The sequence below is a fragment of the Panthera onca genome, chromosome D4 (genome assembly GCF_046562875.1).
Source record: "Panthera onca isolate mPanOnc1 chromosome D4, mPanOnc1 haplotype 2, whole genome shotgun sequence".
In the NCBI taxonomy this organism is placed as follows: domain Eukaryota; kingdom Metazoa; phylum Chordata; class Mammalia; order Carnivora; family Felidae; genus Panthera; species Panthera onca.
The window spans coordinates 81,924,051-81,949,677 of NC_138351.1; the positions used below are offsets into that span (position 1 = coordinate 81,924,051).

The following is a 25,627-nucleotide window of genomic DNA, read 5'->3' on the forward strand; positions in this document are numbered from 1 at the left end:
CCTACAAAGCTTAGACTGGAGACGAAGCTCGCTGTCATGCCTTTGCAATGCACAGGTGGCTGACTGGTTAATAGCACCGATTGTCCGGGAAGGGGGACTGCATTGTCTGACAGCCCAGACACTTGGGCGGGCCCCTGGCCGTGGCTCGGACATGGGCTTCCGGCGGCTGCGGGGCAGTTGCAGGGAGCCCTTAGCCGGACAGCAGGAAAGAAATGGAATCCCATCAGGTTCTGGATTTAAGTGCCAGCACTTCTACTTGCATTAACTTTATTTATTACACAAATAGGACATTTACAAAGCACAACATGAAAGGTATGTAACAAAACAGACATTGGTTTTACAAAAAAAGTGCTTACAATTTTTTTTTTTTCCGTGTGTGTGTTTTCTCCCTCTGTTTTGTATTTAAATAAATAGTCTTGGTGGCCTGTGTGTTCCCAGGCTTCCCAGGCTGCTCTAACAGGCTAGTGGAGACCTGTCTGAATGGCAACATGCTACAACCACATGATCCACGCAAGGAACAGACCCTGGGGTGGGGGGAGGCTCAAGGCAGAGTGGGTACTAGGTGACCCACTTGGGCAGGGCTTGGCTGGCCACTTACCACAAGGTTGTGCTCAGGGCTTCGACATCAGGAGCAAAAATCAAAGGAAACCGAGCTCCCCAATCACCAGGGATCAGGCCCCAGCTCCTTTTGTTAACATCAGCACCCTGTGCATGGCCAGGTACGAGCTATTCAGTGGATGAGCTCTGAACTGAGCTGCACTGACCGCATTCTGGTGCTACCTTCCCTTGGCCCCGAGTCACCTGGAACGGTCTTCAGAAGGGAAAGGAAGCGGGTTCCCAACTTGGGCTATACCTGGGCCTGGCCCTCCTCCAGGTCCCAGGGCGAGAAAGGCAAATAGGTTTTTGTTTTAAGTGCCAGCTTCAAGCATTTGGATATCGAAACCTTATCCAGACTCAGAGAGACAGAGAGATGCAATCAATTAGCGACGCCTACCACCTCTGACAACAGGGACAGCCGGTACATACGTGCCATGAACTTGCTTTCCCTGTCCTGGGGTCTCCTTCCAAGAGCAACAGGTCAGGCTAACCAAAGCAGGAGGGAGGATTCGGGCTAGCGCATGCCTACCAGCAGCCTCTAGTGGGAAATGCATCAGGACACCAAGTAATTCTGAAATTACAGGAGAAGTCTGGGACAAATGGGCGTCCCCTGAAAACATAAATCATGGTCTTGTGTAGCCGAAGCCCTTTTGTTTGGGGTGGAAGAGTTGCGGCACAGCAGGGTGGATGTGAGCACAGCTGTGTCTGGCCTGCATTCTCGGGAGTGGGTGGGGCTGGCTCTGGGCAGGGGTGGTGGGGAGTGCCCGCTGGGATCCTAGGCTTGGCACACTCACCTCCGCAGCAGGTCCCTTCTCTCTACTCAGAGCCGGGTTCAGAATCCGCATTCTGCCATTTCCCAGGGCTCTGTTTCTCCAGCTCCGCCCCACCTCCACTGAACGGCCCCTCCAAGAAAGACATGACCCAAATGCCCCTATCAGGAGTCAACAAGTAGCCAGTGAGGGCTCCCGATTCTAACCCCGAAACGTTCAGAAATGCCGTCGTGCGTATCATACACCAGCTCCGCCAGTCTCCTGTGTATATGGCTGGCTAACTAGGTAGGAACAGTCTTCCCCCTATACACCCCGAGTTTTCTCTTCCCTCTCCTTAAAAGAGCTCGTGCCTCCCCCAGCCCACTATGCCACATGCGTCTCCAATGGGAGCCTCTGCCGCCCCCTCCCCCCAGTCCCTGCCGATCCCCTGCCTCTTGGTCTGGGCAGGGCTCCATCTCTGCCCTGCTGGGCCTCTCAGGGTTGGTCAGTGTCTCTTCTCTCTCTGAATTAACTTGACATAACCAGACAGATGGAAATGATAAAATTAGAACATAGCTTTCCTTTGGGGACATCCCACAAACACTGTAGAGTTTTCCAGACAAAAGCAACAGAGTGGATAACATTGGGGGGGTTGTCGGCTATTCAGAATTCAGAGATGGTTGCAAGGAAGTAGTAAATAAAGGCCAATATGGGAGGAAAGAAAACCTGTAAATTAGAAGGCTGTTGGCGTTGCACGGTTCAATTTGGCCTTTTGCTATTGTAATCAGCTTAAGTTGAAGATGACTCCTGTCTAAGTGGAAACACAGGCCGTTGTTTTCGCCCTGATTCCAAATTTCAGGGAGCTCTGCCTTGGGAGAGGAGGACTCCGCAGTGCTCTTGGCAGGTTCTGGTTCTCAGCAGGAGAAGGGAAGGCCAGGCCCGGGGGCCCAGCTGGCGGCGGGCGGGACGGTGGGCGAGGGGCGGGCGCGGAGCGGGTGGGCCCCTGGCAGTGGCTCGGGCACGGGCTTCCGGCGGCTGCGGGGCAGTTGTGGGGCGCCCGCGGACGGATGCGGAAGTGCCAACGGCGCTAGTACTGGAAAAGAATGACCTGCGAGAGGAGGGAGGGGGAGGGGGCTGAGCTGGGGGCCTGACACCCCCGCCCTGGCCCCCTGCAGCCCCGCTCTCCCCCGCCCCCAGAGGTCCTCTGAAGGCATGGAGAATGAGGGTGGCTCGGGACCCAGATCTGGGTTCCAATCCTAGCTCTGTCACTCGCGGTGAGACCCTGGGCAACTCACTGCCCCTCTCCGAGCCCGTTTCCTCATCTGTATAACGGGGATGACAAAACCTCTCTCTCAGAATGGGGAGGGTTCAGTGAGACACAAGGGCAGCAGCACATGTCTACTGGGCACTGCGCCCTGCTCCTGGCGCCGTGTAACGTGCCTTCCCGACGTTATGGAACAGAAGACTCAACCCCCGTGGGCACATCCCGCCATTGTCTCCATTTGACGGGGAGGGCACTGAGGGGGGCAAGAGAGGGGCAAGTCAGGAAGCTCACGATCACACAGCTAGGCAGAGGTGGCCCTGGGTCCCGCAACACAGTCCTGGCCCCAGACCAAGCTCTCTTTGTTGTAACGCGTCGCTTCTGCGAGGCCATGGGGACAGTAGTCATCGACGCTCACTACACATCAGGCAGCGGGCCAAGCCCTTCATGCACTTCATCATCACCAAGCCAAAAGGCGGCCAGGTGCCTGACACACAGCGGGCGATCAAGAACTGTCTGCCCCTTTCCCTCTCCCTCTTCCACCTAAAGCACCTGGCTGACTTCTCATTGCCACCAACAAGGCCAGTTCCCTGAAGTTCAGGTCAAGGATTGCTGGCTGGCTAGTCAATGGGAGGTGCCTTTTCATAGTAACGTGTCAGGAGGCGCTTTCAAGGGGTCCAGGGACATCCAGTAGGCATGGCCATATGGCCGTTCCATTTTCTGATCAAGAACATGTCAGTCACTATGAGGAGGAGCTGGAGGAAAGCAATGGTGATGATCTCCAAAAACATAATGGAAATAACCAACATCTATGGGGCACTTTCCGTGTACCACGCACTGTGCCAAAGTCTTCACCTACATTATTGCATCTACTCTCAGCAACAACCTTAGGTGGCGGCAACGATGATTCTCCCCATTTTGCGGGTGTGGGAATGGAGGCTGAGAGAAGCTAATTGTGTTCCCAGGTCTCACAGTGAGAGGGCGGCAGAGCTGGGATTCCGAGGCTGGCCGACTCCAGAGCTCACACCGCACTGGCTCACCCCAGTGAGCTCTTCTCTGACCTCTGGGATGCCTGGCTTTGGGCTCTTATTAAGAGAAGCTGTCTCAAGAGGGATAACTCTCATAAGACCCTACCTTCTGTGGACCTCAGTCTCTCCGTCTGATCAATGACAGCATGGCTCTGATTTCTAAGAGCTTTCCAAGCTCCAAAATTGTGGAATCGGGGGACATGACCAAGAAGAAGTACGGTTCTGGAAACTTTCAGGAGTGTGTGGCCAAATGACGATGTGGCGGAGGCAGGGGATGCGCCAGGCAAATGCTCAGAACACGGTCCTCCTCGCTGGGCCAGCGCTGGTCCTGAGTGGGTTCAGGGGCCTGCCCCAGGGCCTACTGAGTCTCCTCACAGCTGGGCCAGTCAGGCCTGGAGGCATTCGGGAGAAAGTCCGTGCAGTCTTGCCCTGATCACACATGACCAGGTCTTGTGGGTTTGGCAAGAGATGGACAGAAAAGGTCCCCGGGAGCTGGCAGGAAGGACTGATAGGGAGAGGGTGGGAGGTCACGAAGGAGGGAGAGACATTTTTTTTCCAGAGCTGCTGGATGTGAAGCTGGGGATGAGGCCCAGCAGGAGAAAACTCTGGCTCAGCAGCCAAACCCAGGGGCCAGAAACCTTGTACAGCAAGAGCTGCCAGACCCGAGACTGGCTCATCCTTCAGACTGAACCAGACATAACCACAAGCTTAGCTGAGTAACCAGGAGACAAGGGCTTGGCTCCAAGTGCTGAGCCCAACCCTAAACATTTCCAAGGCTCCCCTCTCCGCTCCCTTCTGGGCCTGGTCCAGGCCCTTCATTATGTGACCTCTGTCACCTCCTTGGCCTTCCGCCACACTAAACATCCCTCGGTCCCTCAGACCCAGGCTCTTCCATGCCTCTGTACCTTTGCACATGCTTTTTTCTTGACATGGAACACCCTTCTTCCCATTCCCTGCTTCTCCTTACAGCTCAGCACTTCTTCTGGGTCCTCAAGGGCCATGTTCATCCATCACCTCAACTGCCCTGTCACCCTGCTCGCCTCCTGCTCTAAGCCACATGCTTCTTGAGGACAGGGACTGTGCCAGCTTGCCTCTGCAGTCCCTGTGCCAGGGCTGACGGGACAAGTGCCCTCTCGCAGGAGAGTGGCAGCTTTGAGGCCGGTAGTCCTAGGATCGAGGCCAGCTCTACCCACACTCACTGTGTGATGCTGGTGAGCTCCTGCCCCGAGCCCAGGTTTCTGCAGGCGTGAAACGGAATCAGAATCATCCCCCCAGCGAGGCTGTGATGGGTGAGGTCAGAGAGAGCACTGTGTAAAGTGCTGCACAAGAGGAAGTGATGACTGACCTGTACGGACTTCAGAGTCCAACAGATTCGAGGCATCCCTGCACGCCACCCTTCTGAGCCTCAGTTTCCTTATTTTCACCACAAGGATGGCCATCCCCACACCCACAAAGTGCTTGGAAGGCATCAATCAGACAAGGTCCGTGACGCACTTGCCGTGAATGGAGTCGCTGAAGCAACAGCAGCTCTTGCTGTGAGCAGGACAATCTTGGCGGGTGTTCACGGGGCGCGCTCACCCACCACCAGTTCTGTGGGATTTTGTATTACACGCTACCATTTATTTATAAATCCATCTGTCCAGCTAGGCTGTCTGCACTACAGACCTGCCCCATGGTGCCCAGCACAGAGCCTGGCACGCAGGAGGTGCTCATTCAGGAGGCAGAGTAAGTGGAGGTGTCCTGGAGGAGCGCCCCCCCACCCTCCGCCTCCCCAGCAGACTCTCTAGGGGTGTGGCTGGGGAACCTGCTTCTTTATAAGCTTCCCAGGTGATTCTGAGGCACGCCAAGATGGTGCTCTGCTGGCCTGGAAGGTGTCTGGAGATCCTTCCATCTGGAAGGCACTGGCTCAGTGTTCCTGGCCCACCACAACTGCTGACTCCTGGGGCTCCCTGCCTCCCTGAGGACTGCTACTACGATGTTTCTAAAAGAGGCCTCCATTCAATAAAACCAGAAAAATAAAATAAAATACAATAGGGGCGCCTGGCTGGCTCAGTCAGTGGAGCATGCAACTCTTGACCTTGGGGTTGTGAGTTCGAGCCCCATGTTGGGTACAGATATTACTTAAAAAAATAAAATCTTGGGGCACCTGGGTGGCTCAGTCAGTTAAGCAATGGACTTCGGCTCAGGTCATGATCTCACGGTTCGTGGGTTCGAGCCCCACACCTGTGCTGTCAGCAAAGAGCCTGGAGCCTGCTTCGGATTCTGTGTCTCCCTCTCTCTCTGCCCCTCCCCCCTCAAAAATAAATAAACATTTTTTTTAATTATAAAAATAAAATCTTTAGGGGCGCCTGAGTGGCTCAGTCAGTTGAGCATCCGACTTGGGCTCAGGTCATGATCTTACGGTTCGTGGGTTCGAGCCCCACATCAGGCTCTGCACTGACAGCACAGAGTCTGCTTTACATTCTCTGTCTCCCTCTCTCTCTGCCCCTTCCCCACTCATGTGCGCGCTCTCTCTCTCAAAAATAACTAAAATAAAATAAACTTAATAAAAATAAAAATAAAATCTTTAAAACTAAATCAATAAAACAAGAGGCCTCCAGGGCCTCCCCCCCTGCCCCAGGACAGAGTCCAGACTCCCCCACTGACAGCCCTGAGCTCCCCACCTCTCACTGTCCCTCCCAAGCCTGGGTGCCAGAAATGTTGAACTGCTCAGGGTTTCCCGAGAGCCATGGTGGCTCACGCTTTCTCTGATGAACTCTGATTCAGTCTTTGGGCCTGGGGGCAGATAGTGCCTCCCTCCGGAAAGTCCTCCTTGTGTTTCTCCCGAGCTGTGCCCCCGCTCTCCAGCTCCCTGGCCTCCCCCATCAGTTTGATTACACTGTGTGTGCTTCCCTTCCAGGCTGTGACCCCCTCGGAGCAAGAACCATGCTTTTTCCTCATCTCTATGCTCCTGGCAAGTGACTCGGGGCTACTAGGCAAAGTCAGTGCACAGCAAATGTCAGCTGAATAAATGAGGAAGTGTATAGGTTCCATCTGAGCAAGCTGGGCCTCAATTTCTCCAGTCCTAAAACGAGGGGTTGTCCTAGGACAGAGGCTTGCAAGGCTCACTGACAGGTGTCTTGCCACTGAGAGGGAGATGGGGTTTCTACCCACTCTGTGGTTTCACCCAGAGCAGCTCTATCCACTTTTATCTGTGTTATAGGTTATGGGAAAAAAATTTTTTTTAAATGTGAGGTGCTTAAAAACAAAGCTTTCAAACCACTGGCTGGGGGATACCTAAGCACCCTTCTGGATATTCAGTCCTGATGCTTGAGATAACCAGAGATCCCAATTACACCAAGAAGGCCCTGCCAGTTGACCAAGGTCACCCCCGGCCTGCTATTCCAGGCCTCCCCCAAGATAAGGGTATCCACTCCTAACAGACAGGGACAAAAAGGAGGAAGGAGGAACGGGTATCAGGGTGGGATGCAGGGTGGTGTGTGACACAAGCCTTTCCTGAAACCACAAGATTTGAGCCAAGTAACTAAATCCACAAATCTGAAAAAAAGAAGGCCACTTATTGGTGGGGGGCTACGAGGAGGCCTCTGGAGGGGCTGTGCACATAGAATGTGCCGCTCAAGTGACCACCTCGGGGGCCTGGTGGGGGCTGGAGTATGCTAGGCAGAGAGGATCTACCACAGAGCAGCATGGGGCCTACCTGAGACCCATCCCTGGCAGGAAGGCTCTCACCCACCACACCCAACCTGGCTCCATTTACCTTCTCACCCCGGTTGGAGAGCGGCCCATCCATATCGGCTTTGAGGTGGACGGGGGGTGCGGTGTAAGGCAGCCGGCAGTGCACCTGCCCGCACTGTACCTGACCTGTGGACGAAAGGATGCCTTGGAACCCATCCTGCAGCCTCTGTGCAGGATACCCGTGTGCCCCGTGCTCAGCAGGATGGAGTCCTGGGGCCAGTTTCACTTTGGCCACTTACCAGCTGTGTTGGCCCTGGGCAAAACTTCAACAGAGGGTTATGAAAATCCCTATAATCTATAAAGTGCTATGTGATAACTGCCCAGCTCACTGATAAACAAACACTCCTATGTATTTAACATCTATATGCAAGGCTGTACCCCATTATTAAGATCCTCCTTGGTGCCTTATACCTTCTTACCTGCCAGGTGTCACTCAGGCTTTACCTGTGTCCCTCCCAGAGGACCCTGCACTGGTACATCACCTTCTTAATGATGCTGTCCCTGATCACCCTGTTTATAACTGTACCCACCACTACCCTCCCTGTCCTCCTTCCCAGCTTTGTTTCTCTTCCTTAGCACTTACTATCACCTGACTTACTGTAGATATCTATTGTTTACTTGGCATTATCTGTCTTTGCCAACTAGAATGCAAGGCCTAACAAGGGCAGGAATTTTTGTCTGACTCGAGAATTTTCCAGACTCTAGATCCTGATAGATTTCCAGTACCTAGAATGAGGCATGACACCTAGTAGGTCCTACACCTAGTAGGTACTCTTTGAATATTTCTGGCATGAATCTCTGTACCTTATTCCAACACCTAAAACTGTGGGGGGAAAGTCCATCCTCAGATCTGACCCGAATCTCTCATGTTTCCGTGTTTTACCACTACAGTGGAGAAGTCCATGGCCTCTCTCTTCCCTACACTTCTTCCTCTTTGGTCATAGGGGGGAAAAGCCCTGTACAGAGACTTAACAATCAATATGTAACTTAGGACAAGTCACCGTGCCTTTCTGAGTCACAGTTCCCTCATCTGTAGAGTAAGGCAGCTGCATGAGATTGGGGATTCTTAACCTGGGGTATTCTAGGAGTCCTGCGATCACATGGAAAACGACATGTGTACGTGCATCTTTCTGGGGTCCGATTCCAAAGCTTTTTATCAGATTCCAAGCTCTAAGACCCCAGGAGACTCAGAATGGTGTAACTTTAGTTAACAGCAGAGCAAACTGCTGAGGTTGTCCTTCAGCCATGCAAGAGGGGGCAGGTCCAAACACTCTCAACACTTCCTGCCCCAAGCTGGGTTCCACCTCAAGGGGAAGAGGAAAGGGGACCTCAGCCTTTTCTCTGAGCGTCAAAGACACATCTAGGCTTGATTGGCAAAGTATGTGGGGAGTTCTAGCAGGACTCTGAAGGCCATGGCCCCACTCCCAAGAGGGTCACCTAGGTCCATTACCAACCCCATGGCAAGGGCTAGCTGGTAGCCCAGACTCCTGGTATCTAGAGAGTCCTGGGTCCTTGGCACCTTTAAGAGATGAACTAGATGTTCAATGGGCTCTGTGCAGCTTGAACATATGTCATTGTTTAGAAAAGAAAGGAAGAAAAGTCCCTCCTACAGAGCAGGTGGCTCAGAAATGGAACAGTGCAAACGGACATGGTTTCCAGCAGGCTGTCTGGTGCGATAGGCAGGAATCTGCACTTCCAACTGTGCCAGCCAGAGCCACCACCACCATTACAAGAGCGGTTAATAGTTACCCGGCATCTACTGAATGCTGGAGACTTGAAGTCAGTGATCTCATCTGATGCTCACACACTGCTCTGAGATAAGGATTCTTATTGTCCTCGTGTTTGCAGATGAGGACATTGATATTCAGGGAAGCTACCAAGCTTGCCTGATGTCACACAGCTAGTAAGTGGCAAGGATGGCATTAGAAGCCTGACAGTCTCACCCCAAAGCCCACAATCAACCATTAAGGAACACTGCTCCTGTTCACTTACGTGGACCCTTGGTTTTCTCGTCTGCACAATGAGACAGTGATGTCTGATGTTTACAAACACGCTTAGTATAGTGTCTGGCACATGGCCGGGGCTCAGTAAACAGCAGGGCTCTCTCTGACCCCTCCTTCCCTTTCCATTTTACTTGGAGCCAGAGAAGGGAAGATTCATGTTTGTGGGTATGTTGTGGCCACTTCTATTTTTCTGGTCACACCCAGCTTTGAGGAAACAAACAAGCTCAACGGGAATGGAAATCTGTAATAAGCACCTGCTCCCTAGCAGATTCACTGAATGTTCATCCCCCAGAAATCCACAAGGCTACTCCCTCTCTCCTCCAGGTCCCTGCTCAAAGGTCACTCCACCTTGGCCCACTCCATCATTCCCATGGCATCCAGTCCCACTGACATGCCAGCCCTCCCTCCTTTATTAGTTGATTGTCTCTTTACCCATGTCCCACTCCAGAACGTGAGCCCCTGGAGCACAGAGTTGGTCTGTTATGTTCTCCGCTGTATCCCAGTGTTTAGCATGGAAAAGTATTTACTGAACACATCAATGGATTCTCACAACCCTGTGAGGTAGGCATTGTTAATGTCCCAGCTTACAGATGAGGATTCTGAGGTTCAAGGAGGGTAGGTAGGTGGGGATACTCCCACCACACGGGCCTTCTTCTGCAACCCCAAACACACCCATGCCACAATGCTTTCCCGACTAAGGCCTGCTTGCATTCATCTCCTCTGCTGCCCTGCACTCCTGCCTCCCCTCTCCTGGTGCCTCACTAATTCCTATCCATCCTTCCACTCTCAGCTTGCTGAGAGGCGTCATCTCCACACATTCCTATATTCCTATATTCCAGCACTTTTCCTATAGCAATCATCACAATTAAAACCATGCCCTCATCTGTCTGGTTATCCTGCCATGTTATCTCTTCCACGACAGCGCAGGTCCCACCAGAGCAAGCACTTTACCCGTCTTGTTCTCTCCCTAGCCCCTGGGGCCTCGCACACAGTGGGTACTTGGATGGTGTTTTTTGAATGGCGGAATGAGTTTTCTCTATGAAGGGTCCCGTCTCACTAAGGCGGAGACTGGGAACTTAGCCCCTCTCCCCAAACCCTAGGTCTGAGGGACCACAGAGCCCACGTCTTCACCCACCAGGCTCCGAAAGGCCTTCACCCACCACGCCTCCACCTCCCGCGCGCGCTCCTCCGTGACCCCTCGCCCGCAGGCTAGGCGGTCTAGCTGTGGCGGTCACTTACTCTCAATGTAGCCGTGCAGGGTGACCATGCGCGCCCGCTCGGGGCTGCTGAACGGGGAGTAGTGGATGTCTTCGGACAGGGCGGAAGGGAGGCGGGACGGCGGCGCCCCGGAGGGCGGCACGGGATGCTGCGGTGTGTGCTTTTTATGACGCGCCCGGCAGTTTTGAAACCACACCTGGAACGACAGCCTCAGCAGCCTCAGCCTCGCGGAAAAGGGTCGGACACACCGCCGGAGACCCCAGGCGGGACTGCCTCGTTGCCTCCTGGGTAAGGGCGGCCACGTGCGCCCGGGCCTGCGGCTCAGCTGGAGACCAGCTACGCGCTGGAGAGCCCGCCCCCGGCCCCCTAGGCCCCGCCCCAGACCCGAAGGCCCCGCCCTCCCTCGGCCCCACCTGGATGACCCTCCTGCTGAGGCCCGTCATGTCCGCAAGCTTCTGCAGCGTCTGTGCGTCGGGGTTGTTGTCCTGCGCGAACTGCGCCTGCATAACCTGACGGGAGCAAAAGGGGCAGTGAGACAGGGACGCGCGGAGGTCTCCCAGACTGCGGCCCAATCAGAGGCTCCGGCCAGGAGGCCACGCCCCAGACAGCTACGGCCCCTCCCCGTCACCCGCGGGTCCGGGCAGAGGGGGCGGAGCCAGAGGTCCTCTAGGCCCCGCCCACGTCCACGCCCCACCCACAGCCCCGGCCACTCGCGGCGGGCCCGGGTACCTGCAACTGCTCAGCGGTGAAGGATGTCCGCGCGCGCTTGGCCGGCTTGGGCTGACTGTCCTGTTCCGAGGGCACTGCCCCCTCCAGCGTGAGGCCGTTCCCTGGGGGTGACAGAAGTGGCTGACCACGCGTCCCCATCTCTTCTAGTGGCATCCTGGAAAGGACGGGGGTGGGGGCAGCTGGTCCCTGGAAGGGTCAGGAGCGGAGTTGGCTGGGAGCGGGGATCCCAGAGTCCTAGTCCCTGAGCTCTGTCTTTAGGTAAGGGGCTTTCATTTCTGAGCGTCTACTCAGTACCAGACACTGCTCCTTCGGTGTGCCTTTTGCGTCTGTCTCACAGCCCCATTTTACAGCAGAGGAAAGAAACTAAAGCTCAAAGAGAAGAAAACCCCTGACCAAGACCTTTCGCCTAGTGGTTGACTCTAGCGCCCCAAGGGGACTCCCTCTTAGCTAAACTGGGGAAACCAAAGGCCAGTGGAGGTTAAGATGCAAGCAGGTTACAGAACTGCGGTTCTAATTTTGTAAAAATGTATGGAAGCAAAAAAGTTGAAAGGATACACGCCAAGGTGCTAGCAGTGGTTACTTCTGAAGAGTGCAATTATGGCTCTAGTTTCAATATTTCTGTAAGTTTTGAGGTTTTAACAGCAATCACATGTCACTTTATTTCTCCAAGGTTTAATTTCATTAACTGGAGCATATGTTAGCCATTCTCTTTCCACTTCTATTACTTTTACAATCACACTAAACATAGTCCCCCATTTTATTTTTAATACCTCATTTTTTCTAGGTAATACATGCTCCTTCTCAAAAACTCAGAAAATTCAGGTAAGCACAAAGAAGAAAATAAAAATCACCAGTAATTCCAGCACTATTCACACAACTAGTTGTAATTTTTTTTTTAATTAGGAAGAAGACTATGTTGGGGGGAAAAAACAAACAAACATGCCACCATAAATACATGGGGGGAAATCTGGGAAGATATATACTAAAGATATGAGAGGTGGTGACATTTGGAGTGATCTTTATTTTCTTCTTTTTGCTTAACCATCTTTTCTAAATTTTCTATGATGGACGGGTGTGTTTAAAAGAAAACCAGTAACCAAAACTGAGGGTTGCTCAGTAAAGGAGATCTGAGGCCCCAAGCCTTCATGGTAGGAGTCTGGGGTCAGCCTAGATGTGAGAGTTAGCGTTGTAACTGACCAGGCTGTGGGTAAGGGTGGCCCTGATAGGTCCAGATGTGGAAGAAGCCTGGGGTCACTGATGGGCCATGGTATAGGGGGAGCCCTGATTCCTGAGATTCCATCCCAGCGCCACTGCTGACTTGCCCACCACTGCGGGTAATTTCATACAACCCCAGCCTCATTTGCTTCCCACCTAGGCCCACTTAGTCCTGATCCTGGCAGGAGAAAGTGATAGCCTTGGTGTGGCCATGGTTTGGAACATTCTGGGGATTCCTGACTAGTCCCCAGGCTAGAAATTGAGGCAGGGTGGTCCACATACCTCCCAAGAGGCCCTGAGGCTGGGACAGACACTTTGTGGTATTAATGTCCCTTAGGAGAACAGGCAGGACAAGGATTGCTGTGCCATTTTTTAGATGGGAAAGTGAAACTTACAGGGGCAGCCACCTCCCAGCAGTCTCCCTTGCTTAATGAAGCCTGATTAAGCGGTCCCTGGAGCTCAGGAATGGGGTAGTATGGAATGGTGGTTAAAAGCCTGGGCTTTGGAGTTAAAGCAGACCTTCTAGGATGCAACCTTTGGCAAATCACATACTGAAGATAACCTCTGCCTGTTTCCTCATCTGTAAAATGGGGACACATCAGCTACTTCCTAGGGTTTTTTTTTGTAAGGATCACACAAAATAGTCCACGTTACAGAGAAGCTAGCAGCTTCCAAAGACCCAGACAGGAAAATCATGGAAAGGGTCCCTGACTCCACCTTCAGCCCAGCCTCCATTCCCCCCCACCCCTTTCTAACCATTTGTGACTCGGTCCTCACAATCTCTGGAAGATGTGAACCCTGTCTGCAGGCCTATGTGTCTTGAGGAGACACAGTATTGGGGCCAGAAGAGATTTAGGGGATCTTTCTAGTTGACCCATCTCTCTTGCACAGATGGGGAGACTGAGGCCCAGATAAGAAAGGAAACTTCACATATCAGTACAGCATGCCAGCAGCAAAACTGGTGCTCAGGTCTCCAGACTCAAAGGCCTTTTCCCTCACAGCGTAGGCTGAACCCCGCCCCCCAAACCTCTGGCTTGGAGCTGCTGGCATGGGAGTTGGGAGAACAGAGTTGCATCATCTCTCTAGGACTGGCCCATGCCCAGTTCCAGGCAGCCTGAAGGGATCAGCCCTCAGGCCAACCAGAACTGCCTAAAGGTGGAGTAGGCTGCCCCATTGTGAGAATGAGCTCTAGGGTTCATTGGGTGCTTCCTGCCTTTACAACACATGGGCTCATCTATCTTTGAGAAGGTGTCTTATCATTGGCTCCATTTTACAGATGAGGAAACAGTTGCAGAGACAGACTACCATTGCAGGCTCTCAAGCAATGGTGGGCCAAGAGCGCATGCGCCGTGCACGGCCCCGCGCCCACTCAGTCTCCAGGCAATAAAGGAAGCGCCTGCTCCCAGAGGAGTGTGGTCAGTTCCTGGGGAGCTGGGCTGAGGTGGGAGAGGGCGGGGCACAGAGGTGTGGCAGGGTGCTGGGTGGGGCGGGTTGGGTACCGTTCTCGGCGGCCCTCTTGAGGTTCTCGATCATGGTGTCGTAGTGGATGCGGCACAGCACCTTCTCTTCGACCAGACCAAACTCCTCGCCCGTGGACAGCTGGCGCTTGCACGAAAAGCAAGCGAAGCAGGCCAGATGGTAGGCGTTGCCGCGTGCCCGCCGCACCCAGTCGCTGGCATAGATCTGTCGGCCGCACCGTGCACACTTGGTCCCAAATCGGCTGCGGGACACCGGGGCAGGAAAGGGGGTGGCGAAGCTCAGACAGGCTACCCCTTCCACCTCCCAGTGGCCCGCTGGCACCCTGTCTCCTGGCCTCCCTCGCTCACAAATTTCCCTTTGCCTGGATCTGCCCCCTACCCCACCCCCCTGCAGACACCAGCTTACTCTGAAGGTGAGCTGGTGGGTGGTTTTATTTTCTTCTTAGTGCTTTTCTGAGTTTTCCAAACTTTCTACAATGACTCCTTATATTTATATATAACTAATCTGTTCACTCAAATGTATCATGAGTGTTAGGGAAAATGTAATAATATAATAACAGGCAAAATTTTGAGCACTTACCACGTGCCCAGCAAGATTCTAAGTGTTTTGTATTGCGTATCCCAACTAATCTTCATTTTGCTGATGAAGAAAATGGGGACCAGAGAGGTAAAGTAAGTTGCATAAGGTCACACAGCCTGCAAGGCTAGAAACCCACGATGAATAAACCGTACCCCAGCTGTAGAGATGCTCAGGGTTTCTTGGAAGCATAGACAGATATGCACTTACTGGCTTTGTGCCCTTGGGAAAATTATTTAACCCCTCTGAGTGCTCACTTTCCTTGCCCTGAGCTGAACTAGGTGACAACAGCAATGACTACCACTTAGTACTTAGTACTTTGAGTCTAAGTACTATTTGAGTCTAAGTCTATTAAGTACCCAGCCCGTCCCAGGCTCTGGAGCCCCATGGCATTCTAACAGTAAATGTTAAAAAGACAAAAAAAAGTGGGGGGGGGGGGAGGAGCAGATCGAATGCTTCCTCCCCCTTAAGCCTTCCTTGTTGGGCCTTTTTCCCATCTTCTCCCACCTCGAGGTGCAGCTATTTGGGTATGACTCCCTTCACCACCAGACTGCGAGCCCCTCCAAGAAGAAGCAGGAGTCTGGTTTATCCTGTCCCAGAAGTCAGCCCAAGGCCTGACCCCTGAGCACCTGGGAAGGTTTGTTCCTTAAGTGGATGACTCATCCTTTGACCCTGTCCCAGCCCTTTAGGCCTCAGTTTCCTCTGCTGCACACTCTTTCAGGGGATGATGTTACCACTCATCCAGCCCCCCAAGCTTAGAAACCTAAATCATTCACTCCTCCCTTTCCTCAACACTACATCTAACGGATGATCAGGCATTGTTGGTTCTTTTTCCTAAGTATCTTTGGGATCCATTTCGTCTCCAGTCCCACAGCTGCCCTCCTAGGCCAGTATCTGTCTGCCCTGATCTCCCTGCTTCCAGCACCACCCCTGGCAACCATTCCTCCACACAGTGGCCACAGAGAAGTTTCCAGCATGCACGGTGCATCCTACCCTGCCCTGCTTAAAATCCTTTGCTGATTCCACTCTACCTCAGGATCTGGTCCAAGAGCCTTGGAATTTACAAAGCCCAGAAGACCATAACCTCTTAGACTCATCTCCTCCCTAACTTTCCCCACCCCACACCCAAACAGGAGTCCCAGGCAGCCACAATGGAAGGTCAGTGCCAGGTCTCTATGGCCCCCTCTGAAGCACTTTCCCGGCCCAGGTCTTTGCACAGACTTTGTGCTCTTCACACACCCCCTCCCTGCAGAGCCCTCCAGTCCCAGCACCAGGCTCTCAACATTGGTCAGACAGGTTTGTAAATGTCAGATTCTTCGTTCTCCCTCCCACCCCCTGCAATCCTAGGAGAGAACCAAGAAGATTTGCCCTGTGTCCCCAGGGCCCACACACTTGCACCCGGAGGAGCATTGGGAAATGCTTGTGACTGTGTGGAGAAAACAGCCCGGCAAATGCACTCTGGTTACAGCCTCGCCTGTCTTGCCGAATGCAAGCAACTGTCAATTGAATAAACGATCTTGGGTTGAACTGAAAGAGGGAGCGCGGAGGCCTCCGCCAGCCCGGCTCCCAGACGTAACTGTAACGCCACTGTCTCTGACCAGGACCGCAGGAGGACCCTGTCCCTGGCAGCGCGGTTTGCTCAGCTAAGGCTGCACTGTGCGCCTTTGCTGGGTCAACCGCCCCCTAAACTGAGGCGGCTCCCGACCTTGGAAACTCGGCTTCCCCAGGGACAGCCTAGTACAGCCCGCGGTTTCTTTCCCAATCCCTCAGTAAAGGGGAGAGGAAACCGTTTAGCCCACCCCTGCCTACTCTCGCCGCGGGGCGGACTGAGGGTTCCGCTGCCTGACTCGTTGTACACGGATTAGGAGCACTTTCCGGCCCTGGAGAGGAAGGAGAAGCCAGCAGTGTGCAGAGCCATGAAAGCGACTCAGGGACCCAGGGCGCAAGGTCTTCATTGCACACCCTCGACTTGGTGCAACCGCTTGAGGTGGAGACTCTAGCACCCGCTTTGCACACGTGGAATGGGAGGTTCAGAGCGGACAAGTGACTTGCCCAAGACCACAAAGAGCGTGGGGCGGGGGTCAAGGTCCGCTCTGAGGTGCAAAAGGAACCTAGTCCGTGCTGAAGCAGCAGGGCAGGAGATGATAGGGACTGGATCCCAGTTGTATTAACTGGAAAGGGACCTGGTCTTACCCCCGTCGCGTCCCTACTCCCAGCCACCGGTCCCAGAAAGTCCCGCGCGTAGGGCCTGAGGCCCAGCGGGCTCGGGAAGGCAGACAGTGCGTTCCCGGGGAGAGGGGAGAGCCGGGGAAGGGAAGGGCCCCGGCCTTCAGACTCCAGGTGAGAGCGGTTGCGTTTCCAGCCTGTGGTTTCCGTGCGCCCCCGCCCCGTGAGCTGCGCCAGAGTCTCCGACTCCGGGTCCCCGCGGTAGGCTGTACGGGATTCCTCGTCCTCCGCCAGAGATGAGTCCACGACACCCCGCACACCCCTGATCTCCCGGCTCCCCAAGTCCGCAACGCCCGGGCGGGGTCAGCGCCTACACTGTGCACTGCTTACTCCGAGGAGGACGCCGCGAGTGATCTCTCAGCAACTTTCTCACCCTCCACATGTCACCCCAAACGACAAGAGCTGTCCCCAGCCCTAGGATCTGCCCGCGCTCGCCGTGGCTCCGCCCAGTCAACGAAATCACCTTTGCGAAAGATCCTTGGGTGGGGGTGGGGGTGGGGTCATTATGCAGTTTTGGGTGCGTTGCGGGCCGCTCCTGAAACGTATCCTCCACCCAGGGCAGGGGTCAGTGGCACAAACAAGGGGGCACGAGGAGGCTTACGGATCGAGGCTCTGACAAACCGATTGACTCCTTCCCAGGCGGGCAGCGAGGCCCGAGCCGCGGGATTCCGGAAGCAGCGAAATTGGCGGCGAGACAACGAAACTTCAAGAATGGGGTGCTCGGGAGCTGCGAAGGGAGCGCCAAAGGGATTAGGGGGCGCGGCTACCCCCCTCCACCCCCAGCCTTGTGCGCGCGCCTCCCTGGGTCCCCGCGCGCACCGCGGGGTAAAGGCTCCAAGGACTGAGGCGCTCGGCGCATGGACGCTTCGCATCCTGGCAACTGCCGAAAGGAGTGGGGTGGGCATCGCGCGTCTCCTTGCCCTCTCTCCCCTGAGGAGGGACCAGAGACGTCTGGGTACTCGCGGTTGTGCAGAGGGAGCTGTGCGCCCTTGGCCAGGGCAAACTCGCTCTTCTGGCCTACTTTCTCTGGATACCGAGAGGTGCTCAGTCATTATTTGCTGGGTGAATGAGCCTCAACGAAAGAGCCTTTCCCCCCGTATTAAGCTACCCGAAGCTGAACCGAAGCTCGAGTGGGAAGGCCAATGTTACTTATAAAGCTGGTGAGCCGGTGGGGAAACTCAAACCAGAATTCAATTATTTTACGTTCAGGACACTCACTTGCTGGCCGTGGGGAGATTCTAAGAGGCAAACAAGGTGGATTGGAGGTGGAGCCCTTCCTATCCCCTCTGCTCCTTCCCTTCTAGGCAAACTCTTAGGAGAAGAAGCCAGAAAAAACAGAACCAGCAATTACGAGGTTAAAACGCCCCGCGCCACGGAGGTCCCGGCCCTAGGCCCCTCCCCAGAACTCCTCTCTCCGCTCCCCCAACATCTGTCCCCCAACAGCTGGCGGCCGCTGGGCAGCTCTCTGCCGCGGTGGGGGGCCGCTTCCCAGCTATAAGCCTCCCTGGGGACCCTCGCTCTGGGGGAGGGGGTGGGTTTCTCCCGCAGGAGCCCGCGGTTGGAGCTTGGGCTCTAGGAGGAAGGCCAGAGAAAGCTGAGGGCTTGCCCTAAGTCACATGGGCCAAGCCAGGGACAGGAACTTCAGCCGGCTGCCCGCGCCCAGCCCAGGACACTCTCTGAACCCCACCCGTATCAACGCCAGGAGCAGTAGTTAACCCTTTATTCCCCACTCAAATGGGCAGGAGGCAAGGGGGCCAGGAACCATGGTGACCTGATCCTGACAAAGTTGATCTAGTCACAGCCCCTGAGGAAGTCACTCCTGTCCTAGTCCTCCCAGGGCCCATCCAGGGAGAGTCACACACCAGAGCCGGTGCTCCCTGTGGAAGCCAATGGAGAGAGGGCCTTTGGCCTCAACTCCTTAGGGCCAGGAGAGAGGGGTCTTTGCCACTCCACCGGCCACATGTTGTAGGGAGAGCTACTGCTGACATATCTCCCCTATAAAAGACCAGTACAGAACGTTTAGACACAGGGATGGTGGTGTCCACAGCCATGGGGCTTACCCAGGCTCTGCCACTTACTAGCCGCATGGCCTCACCTCTCAGACCCTCAGTTTCCCCTCCTCTAAGGTGGGGATGATGAGAGTATGGTAATTACCGGGTGGATTTGAGGATTCACTGGGATAAAGTATGCAATGAGTTAACAATTCCTGGCTGGAGCAGAGTTCTATACATTCTGACGAGCAGTATCCTCACCCCTGCCCAGCCCCTCTTACCCCCCTCACTGTGTGACCCTGGGCTCCACTTTTCTCTCTCCCCAGGACATCAGTCTCCCCAGCCATGCAATGGGCATGATGCTTCAGGAAGCTGAAGGGGGAGGCACTGTAGATCAGTCCATGCCCTGTTCGGCAGGCAGCAGCGGCAGGTGTGTGTGTGGGGGGGGGGGTGGGGGGGGGGTCGAAGGTAGAGACAGCTGTCTGAGGTTGTGGTTGCTGAGGGCAGTGGAGATATGAATGGCCCAGGAAGGAATGCTATTTTTCCCTCAGGACTTTTCTTCACTTCTTGGAAGGAAATAGAAAGAAAACGGTCTTAACCAAAAAAGTGAAGAAATTAAAAGCAATATCATATTTCCCTGGTGGTAATTTCTTTTTTTCTGCTAGGGCTCAGGGAGCGAGGGTTACTGGGAATCTGACTGAGGCCACAAGGGCTGCTGAGGTCCCTCTTTAGAGAGAGAGTTGGAGAAAGTGAGGCAGGAGGGCTAGCAGTCTTGCTAAGGGCATCCTCTGTGCTCTGCAGTCTCCTTCCCCGGTGAGTTTGGAGAGCTTTCCTAACTTCTGACTTCCTGAGCCACCAACACCAGGCTCTGCTAAGGGAGACTATTGGGGGTGGTGGTGAAAAGAAGGGGCAAGATGAGGCATAGAAAAGCGGAGAAACCTTCCCCTAAGGGATAAGACCAGAGATTAGAGGACCATGGAAGCCCCCTTGTGCCCTCTCCATGAGGTCTTGGCCACTTCCTCCCTCCCTCTGTCCCACTGAGAGATCTGGTCTCTCTTTGGGCAGAATGCTCCAGGCCCTATCCCACCAGACCCTTGACCTTGGGTTTCAGGAGGCAGAGGGCTAGGGAAACTCAGTGCATGGCCTCTCCCTGAGCCCCAGCTCTTGAGGAAGAGGTCTGCCTCCCACGCCACCCCAGGAAAAATTCCCTTGCAGCAGCCACCCTGAGCCTGGGCTGCTGCTGAGAGCAGGCAATAGTCCATGCCTGGTGCTCCACGGCTTTTTCTTTCCTTTTTTGTGGGTTTTGTTATTTTTGTTACAGGTGGAACTGTCAGGGATGGGTTACGCCTGCAGGGAGACTTGGCTGGGATAGAAATGATCAGGAGAGCCCCAATTCTTCCCGCATCCCAAGGAATGTGAGCTTTTATCCCATCCATTCTCTTACCTCAAAATCTGTTTTAGTTTTGCTTTGGGGGCTCTTGTCACTGGAAAAGGATTAACGCTCAGAACCTGCAACCTAGAAAAGGCCTGGCCCCATCCTTCCAGACAAGCCCTGCTCCCCCAACCACCAGAGGAAATGCTATCAGGGGACTGTGCCCAGCACCCACTCTGCCAATGGTGCCAATGGTGACAATCCAGGCATCCGTAGCACCTGCCATTTAGGGAGGCGCTACGGAGCCTTTCTCCCTGCCCTGGCCTCCTTGGCAGTTCAGACAGACAATCCTGGAAGTTGGACACTGAGGGCAGAGAGATGTAGTTACTTGACCAAGGTCACACAGTGATTGTTGACCTGGCAGACCCCACTTACTGCCCGTACTCGCAATAGCTACACATCCCACCACTGCAGTGGGAAGGGGGACTCCAGAGCCAGTGGAGGCTCTGAACAGCAGGGTCAGGACCTGAATTTTGACTCTTCCTTGAAGGCCTAGTAAAGCACAGTGTCCCAGAAGATTCGGTCCATCCTGGGCACGGGCTGAGGCTAGAGAAACAGCGAGGAAGTGTGGACAAGTGGTTCATGAAGCTGCCAGGTCCACCATCACCGGGAGGGCCCGGAGAGGAACCTAGCCCTGCCTTACTCTGCAGGAGGAGGCTGAGATACCATCCTGCTGGGTGCCCCAGGCGGGAGCCCTGTCCCTGGCCAGCTGAGGAGCCCCATGAGCCCTAAAACAGCAACTGGCTTGGCTTTTGGTTTCTTATTTGTTTTTTTGTTTTTGTTTTTGTTTTTTTTTTTTTTTTTGGCTTTGTTTTTAACCAAACGGAGTCAGGCACAGAGCAGGGATGTGGCAAGACAGGGACTCTAACCTTCATTTCCTGCCCAGCCAGCCAGCAGTCGGATGGGGCAGTGCAGAAAGACACCATGCTCCTGTTACATTACCACACAAGGATAACCCCCTCTGACGCACACGTGTGGCAGTCCACATCCACACACCCACGTTCACATCACACCCTTGGCTCCTCAATGCCAGGGTTAAGGCCTTAAGCAGGAATGCTCCCTCAGAGAAGGGGAAGGAGGGGGGGAGGAATGATGAGATTTCGGAATTCTTGCCTTGTCACCTCTGCGTCCCTGTACAGATGTAATCGTGTCTTGACTACCTTGCGGGCACGTGCACACACGCACACACACACACACACACACACCAGGCGAAGTCCCAACATTCACACAGAGACACACACTCCTGACACACATTTAAACTAAAAGACAAAAATGGTCATAAAGGACTACACACACTGTCCTCATACCCCTGACCTTGCTCAGTGATGCATTCCTCCTGTGGCACTGCACAGATCCGGACAACAGAGAGACACAATACGCTCCTTGCATGCTGAGTCCCAGGCCACCTGGGCGAGCTCTCCTCTCCCAACGCACACCTCAGCTGCAAGGATCTTTCACAAAAGGAAGAGTCTGCTTCTGAAATCATGCTTCCTATGCTTTTCCCAGAGTACTCCAGCCCCAAACGCTGCAAACTTCGCCCTAGACTCAAGATCTCTTTCCAGGTGCCAAGGAGACTCAGAACCAGAGGCAAGGAGGCAGGAATTAGCCTCCCACCACTTTCCTTGACTCTCAGGGCCAGGGGTCTTTCTAGGAAGACTGAAGCCATGACCTCCGCAGAGACAAGGATGGGAAGGATGTCTGCGGGTTAGGTAGCGGTTATAGGGGAACAGCTTTCACCACTTCCTGACAAAGCCCTTGGGGACAGGCATCCCTCCCAGGAAACAGTCCCATTCCACTCTCCCCACTCCATAGGCCTGGAGGCCCCGCCTCAGGTTAGGTTCACGCTTCCCGGAGGGATCACACCGGAGGCGGCTGTGCCCCTGACCTCGCTGTGACCTCGACCCCATGACCAGGTCAGGCCTGAGATCGCGGTTAGGAGCCGGGGCTGAGATGAGGCGGCGCGGCGAGAGCTGCCCAGACGCGGCTCTGCAGCTCGGAGGGCCCAGCCCAGGGTAATGCCACTCGCGGCCCTGACTGCTGTGCCCGACAACCCTGACCTTCCCGGCGGCTCAGAGTCAGAGCCCAGACCCGCAGAGGCTGAAGCCCCGACCGAAACGACGACGGAGCTGAGACTGAAACAGGCGCCTGGGACCCGGGCAGGATCCCAGACTGGAAATGCGACACTCGAACGACGCCAGGGTCTGAGTTGAGGCGGAGCCGGAGACAGAGGTTGGGGCTTAGGAAGAGGCGCTTGGATATGAGAGCCGCGAGGCTAGTGCTTGGGGCCCCCGACCAAGACCCAGACCCACAGCCAAGTCAAGGGCAAAGACGGAGCGGGAGTCGGGAGCCCGGCTCAGGGTCCGGCCCCGGAGAGATGCCGGCGCGGCTGGAGTCGGAGCGGGAGTTGGAACCCAGAGCCGAAGCGCACTGTAGGGGCAGCCAGATCGCGTCTGGGATCGGAGCGGGTCGGAGCCAGAGACCAGGACGTCAGAGCTGGACCGCGGCGCTTGAGGTCGGAACCGGAGCCAGACACTCTGCAAGACCCGAGACGGAGCCAGAGACGCGACCCAAAGCGAGTGGGCCGCAGGAACCGGAGGCGGGTCGCGGGCCCGGACCTGTGCCTGCACCGGCGCGCGGCCTGGAGCTCCTCTTTTGGGGCGCTGAGAGCGGGCAGGCTGAGCCCCCGCGGCGCGCAGCGCGTGCACTCGGGATCGGGGCTCCGGAGCCAGAGACCAAGCGCTGCCAAAGGGTCCTCCGTGCGCGCCAGGGGCCTGCCTCCGGCGACACTGCTGGCCCAGCGGCGGCAGCCTACCTGAAGTAGTCCATCTTGCAGAAGATTTCCTTGTTCTTGATGTAGCAGCTGTTCTGCTGCCTCAGAGACGTGCGACAAACGGAGCACTCGAGGCACCGCACGTGCCAGATGAGGTTGTTGACCTGGGGAGGGGGCGGAGGTGGGGGCCGGCTCAGCGCGGGCCTCTTTTCACGCCCGGCCCCAGCCTCCCCGGCCCCGTTTGCTGAGATGGTCGCTGAAGGTCTGAAGGTGCGGAGGCTGCCCTACTTTCCTTCTGTAACAAGGAAGCTTAGGAAGGTAGACATACACTCTTCCCATTTTTCAGACGGAAACCCGAGGGGGCAGAGAGACTCTAAGATTTGCCCAAAGCCGCACAGTCAGGCAGCGGCTGAACCAGGATTAGGAATTTAGTGGACCTGGCACCGGCGCCGCTTCCGTGCAGTCCTCGGGGCTGCAACCCACACCCCGCCAACACACACGCAACACCCCGCCCCTGGCTCACCTTGAGCAGATACCGGTCCAGGATCTCGAGGCCGCAGCTGGAGCAGATGTTCTTGCCGGCGGACGGCACGGAGGAAGCGGCAGAAGGCGGTGAGCAGACAGATGGCGTGCTAGGTGTACAAGGGGAGGCCCGACCCTCGTCCTTGTCTAGAGCGCCTGCCAAGGCCTCGGCGTCCGACTGAGCCTGCGGTCGGGGAGAGAGGGAGAACCGCACGCTGAGCTGAGCGCCCAGCCGAGTGAGTGCCAGAGGCTGCCGCCGCCTCGGAGACAAATCTGGGGCCCCAGCGCATCAGTCGACAACGAAATTCTCCCGAGTCGCCGCGCTATGGGCTACAGGATAGGAATGGAAGGGCCTATTGGAGAGGAAGGGACAGCCCCAACTTTCAACCCGCGCGTCCTGGGTGCTGGGGACGGCCAAAGTCTACACTTCCGGCCGGAAAACCGAGGCTCGGAGAGGGGCGGCGCCCTCCCGCAGTCCCCCCGCGCTTGGGCAGCGGCTTCGGGGCCGGAAAGCCGGTCAAGGTCCCCAGGGCGGGACAGCCGGGGGACCGGGGATCGAAGGCAGGGCCGAGCGAACTCACCATGGCTGGCGGCGCGGTCCCTTCAAGGCAGCGGGTGGTCGCTTTGCAGCCGGACCCTGGCTGGGCCATCACCTGGGGGAGGGGGAGGGAACTCAGGCGGCGGCGGCTGCACAACTGGCTCCGCGCAGCCTGAGCCCAGCGCCTCCCCGCGCCTGTTATATAAACCGGCGCGGAACAATGAGTCTTAACTTTGTAGTGGGCATTTAAAGCCCTTCCCCACAAAAGCGGTGTCTCTCTAATGAAGCAATTTGAATTTGGATTGGATTTTTTCCCTCTCTCTCCCCCTCTCCCTGCACTTAACCCGTGGCTCTTGAAGTAATCGCTTAGTTCCCTTGCAATCCAAGCCTCTGAGGGGGAAAAAAAACACACGCACACACACAAACTACCTGCAATTAGAAATTGTCGTGAATGCCCAAGATAAGAGGTAGCCAGAGTGTCAATTCCAACTGTCAATCAGTGAGATCCATCAGGCCGCCCAAAGAATTGCAAATTTGATTTTTTAATGGTAGTAATTAAAAATCGAATTTTTTCTCTCTCCACCCACCCCCCTTTCCTCGCTCCCTTCTCCTCCTCTCGACACAAAATGCAAAAAGGAGAAAAGAGAGAAAGAAAGAAAATAAAAAGGAGATGGGTGGGGGGGAGGCGTTTGAGGAAAATAAAACCCGGAGCGCTGGGAGCATCAGCCCTCCAGCCCAGCGCGCGCTTCGAAATTGATGCGGCGATATTGACACGAATTCAGGCGCCTTTGGAGGGCCAGTCGGAGGGAAACCCGGAGCAAAACGGGGGCGAGATTCGGGGGGGGGGGAATGGAACCAAAAAGAGAAGACAGAGGCGTCCAAGAAGAGGAAAAAGCACCCTCCAGCCCCTCGGCGCGCCCGGGACCGGCCCCGCGTCGGGATTCTCAGCGTTGCGCCAGCACAACCCCCGGCGCATCGGCGCTATCAGCGCCTATTCAGACGGACAATACCCGCCTCGCCTCCTCTTGATTCGCCTGTGTCTTTGCTAAATCGCTTTTTGAGAAATTCCTCCAACATTTGCATAATGTGTTCCCGCTTTCCGCGACCCCCCCCTCCGCGCTCGCGCGCGCTCACACACTCACAGACACACACTCACAGGCGCACCCCCGAACCCCTCCTCCCCGCGGCCGCCCGCCGCCCGGCCCCTGCCGGACCGTGGCCCGGGCCGCTCACCCACTCGCTCGCTCGCTCACCTGGTCGGTGGCGGGGCCGCCCTCGGCCGGCAGCCGGCAGCCCTCGGGCAGCGCCGGGGCGGCGTTCTCATGCTTCCAGTACATGGGCCGGGGAGCGGCGGGCTCGGCGGGCACGCAGCGCGGAGGGCCGCGCGGAGAGGGGCCACGGCAGCAGCGGGAGCAGAGGCTGAAGCAGGAGCTGGAGGAGAGCGGAGGCGCCGGCCCCGCCGCCCCGGGCCCGGCCCCAGCCCCCGCCCCCGGCCCGCGCGCAGCCCCGGCCTCCCCGGCTGCCGCCGCCGCTGCCTCGGAAGAAGGTCCCGACAAAC

The 25,627-nt window shown here is 55.7% G+C and overlaps 1 protein-coding gene across 3 annotated transcripts; it reads right to left on the reverse strand.

Moving 5' to 3' along the window:
- Positions 1 to 228: 228 nt before the first annotated feature.
- Positions 229 to 25,627, reverse strand: LHX6 (LIM homeobox 6). Of its 3 annotated transcripts, none has more exons than XM_060608790.3 (10): positions 25,323 to 25,627; positions 24,113 to 24,184; positions 23,533 to 23,715; positions 23,052 to 23,173; positions 14,035 to 14,255; positions 11,321 to 11,421; positions 11,005 to 11,100; positions 10,613 to 10,787; positions 7,393 to 7,496; positions 2,299 to 2,454 (listed from the first exon to the last, which is right to left on the reverse strand). In XM_060608790.3, the coding sequence occupies exons 1-10, from the start codon at positions 25,404 to 25,406 to the stop codon at positions 2,434 to 2,436; spliced, it is 1,179 nt and encodes a 392-aa protein (XP_060464773.1). In that variant the 5' UTR covers positions 25,407 to 25,627; the 3' UTR covers positions 2,299 to 2,433. The 3 variants fall into 3 exon arrangements, with proteins under 3 accessions (XP_060464775.1, XP_060464773.1, XP_060464774.1); XM_060608791.3 differs by lacking the exon at positions 25,323 to 25,627 and adding an exon at positions 24,499 to 24,671; XM_060608792.3 differs by lacking the exon at positions 7,393 to 7,496 and having other exon boundaries at positions 229 to 2,454.

What these genes read in the sequence shown, in the direction of transcription:
- LHX6 (XM_060608792.3), bottom strand. Translation starts at nt 25,406, where the DNA reads ATGTACTGGAAGCATGAGAACGCCGCCCCGGCGCTGCCCGAGGGCTGC. An exon ending in TGCAAGATGGACTACTTCAG is followed by an intron (nt 14,256 to 23,051) that starts GTAGGCTGCCGC and finishes GGTGTCCCGCAG; the next exon opens with CCGATTTGGGACCAAGTGTG. An exon ending in TCACCGCTGAGCAGTTGCAG is followed by an intron (nt 11,101 to 11,320) that starts GTACCCGGGCCC and finishes TGCTCCCGTCAG; the next exon opens with GTTATGCAGGCGCAGTTCGC.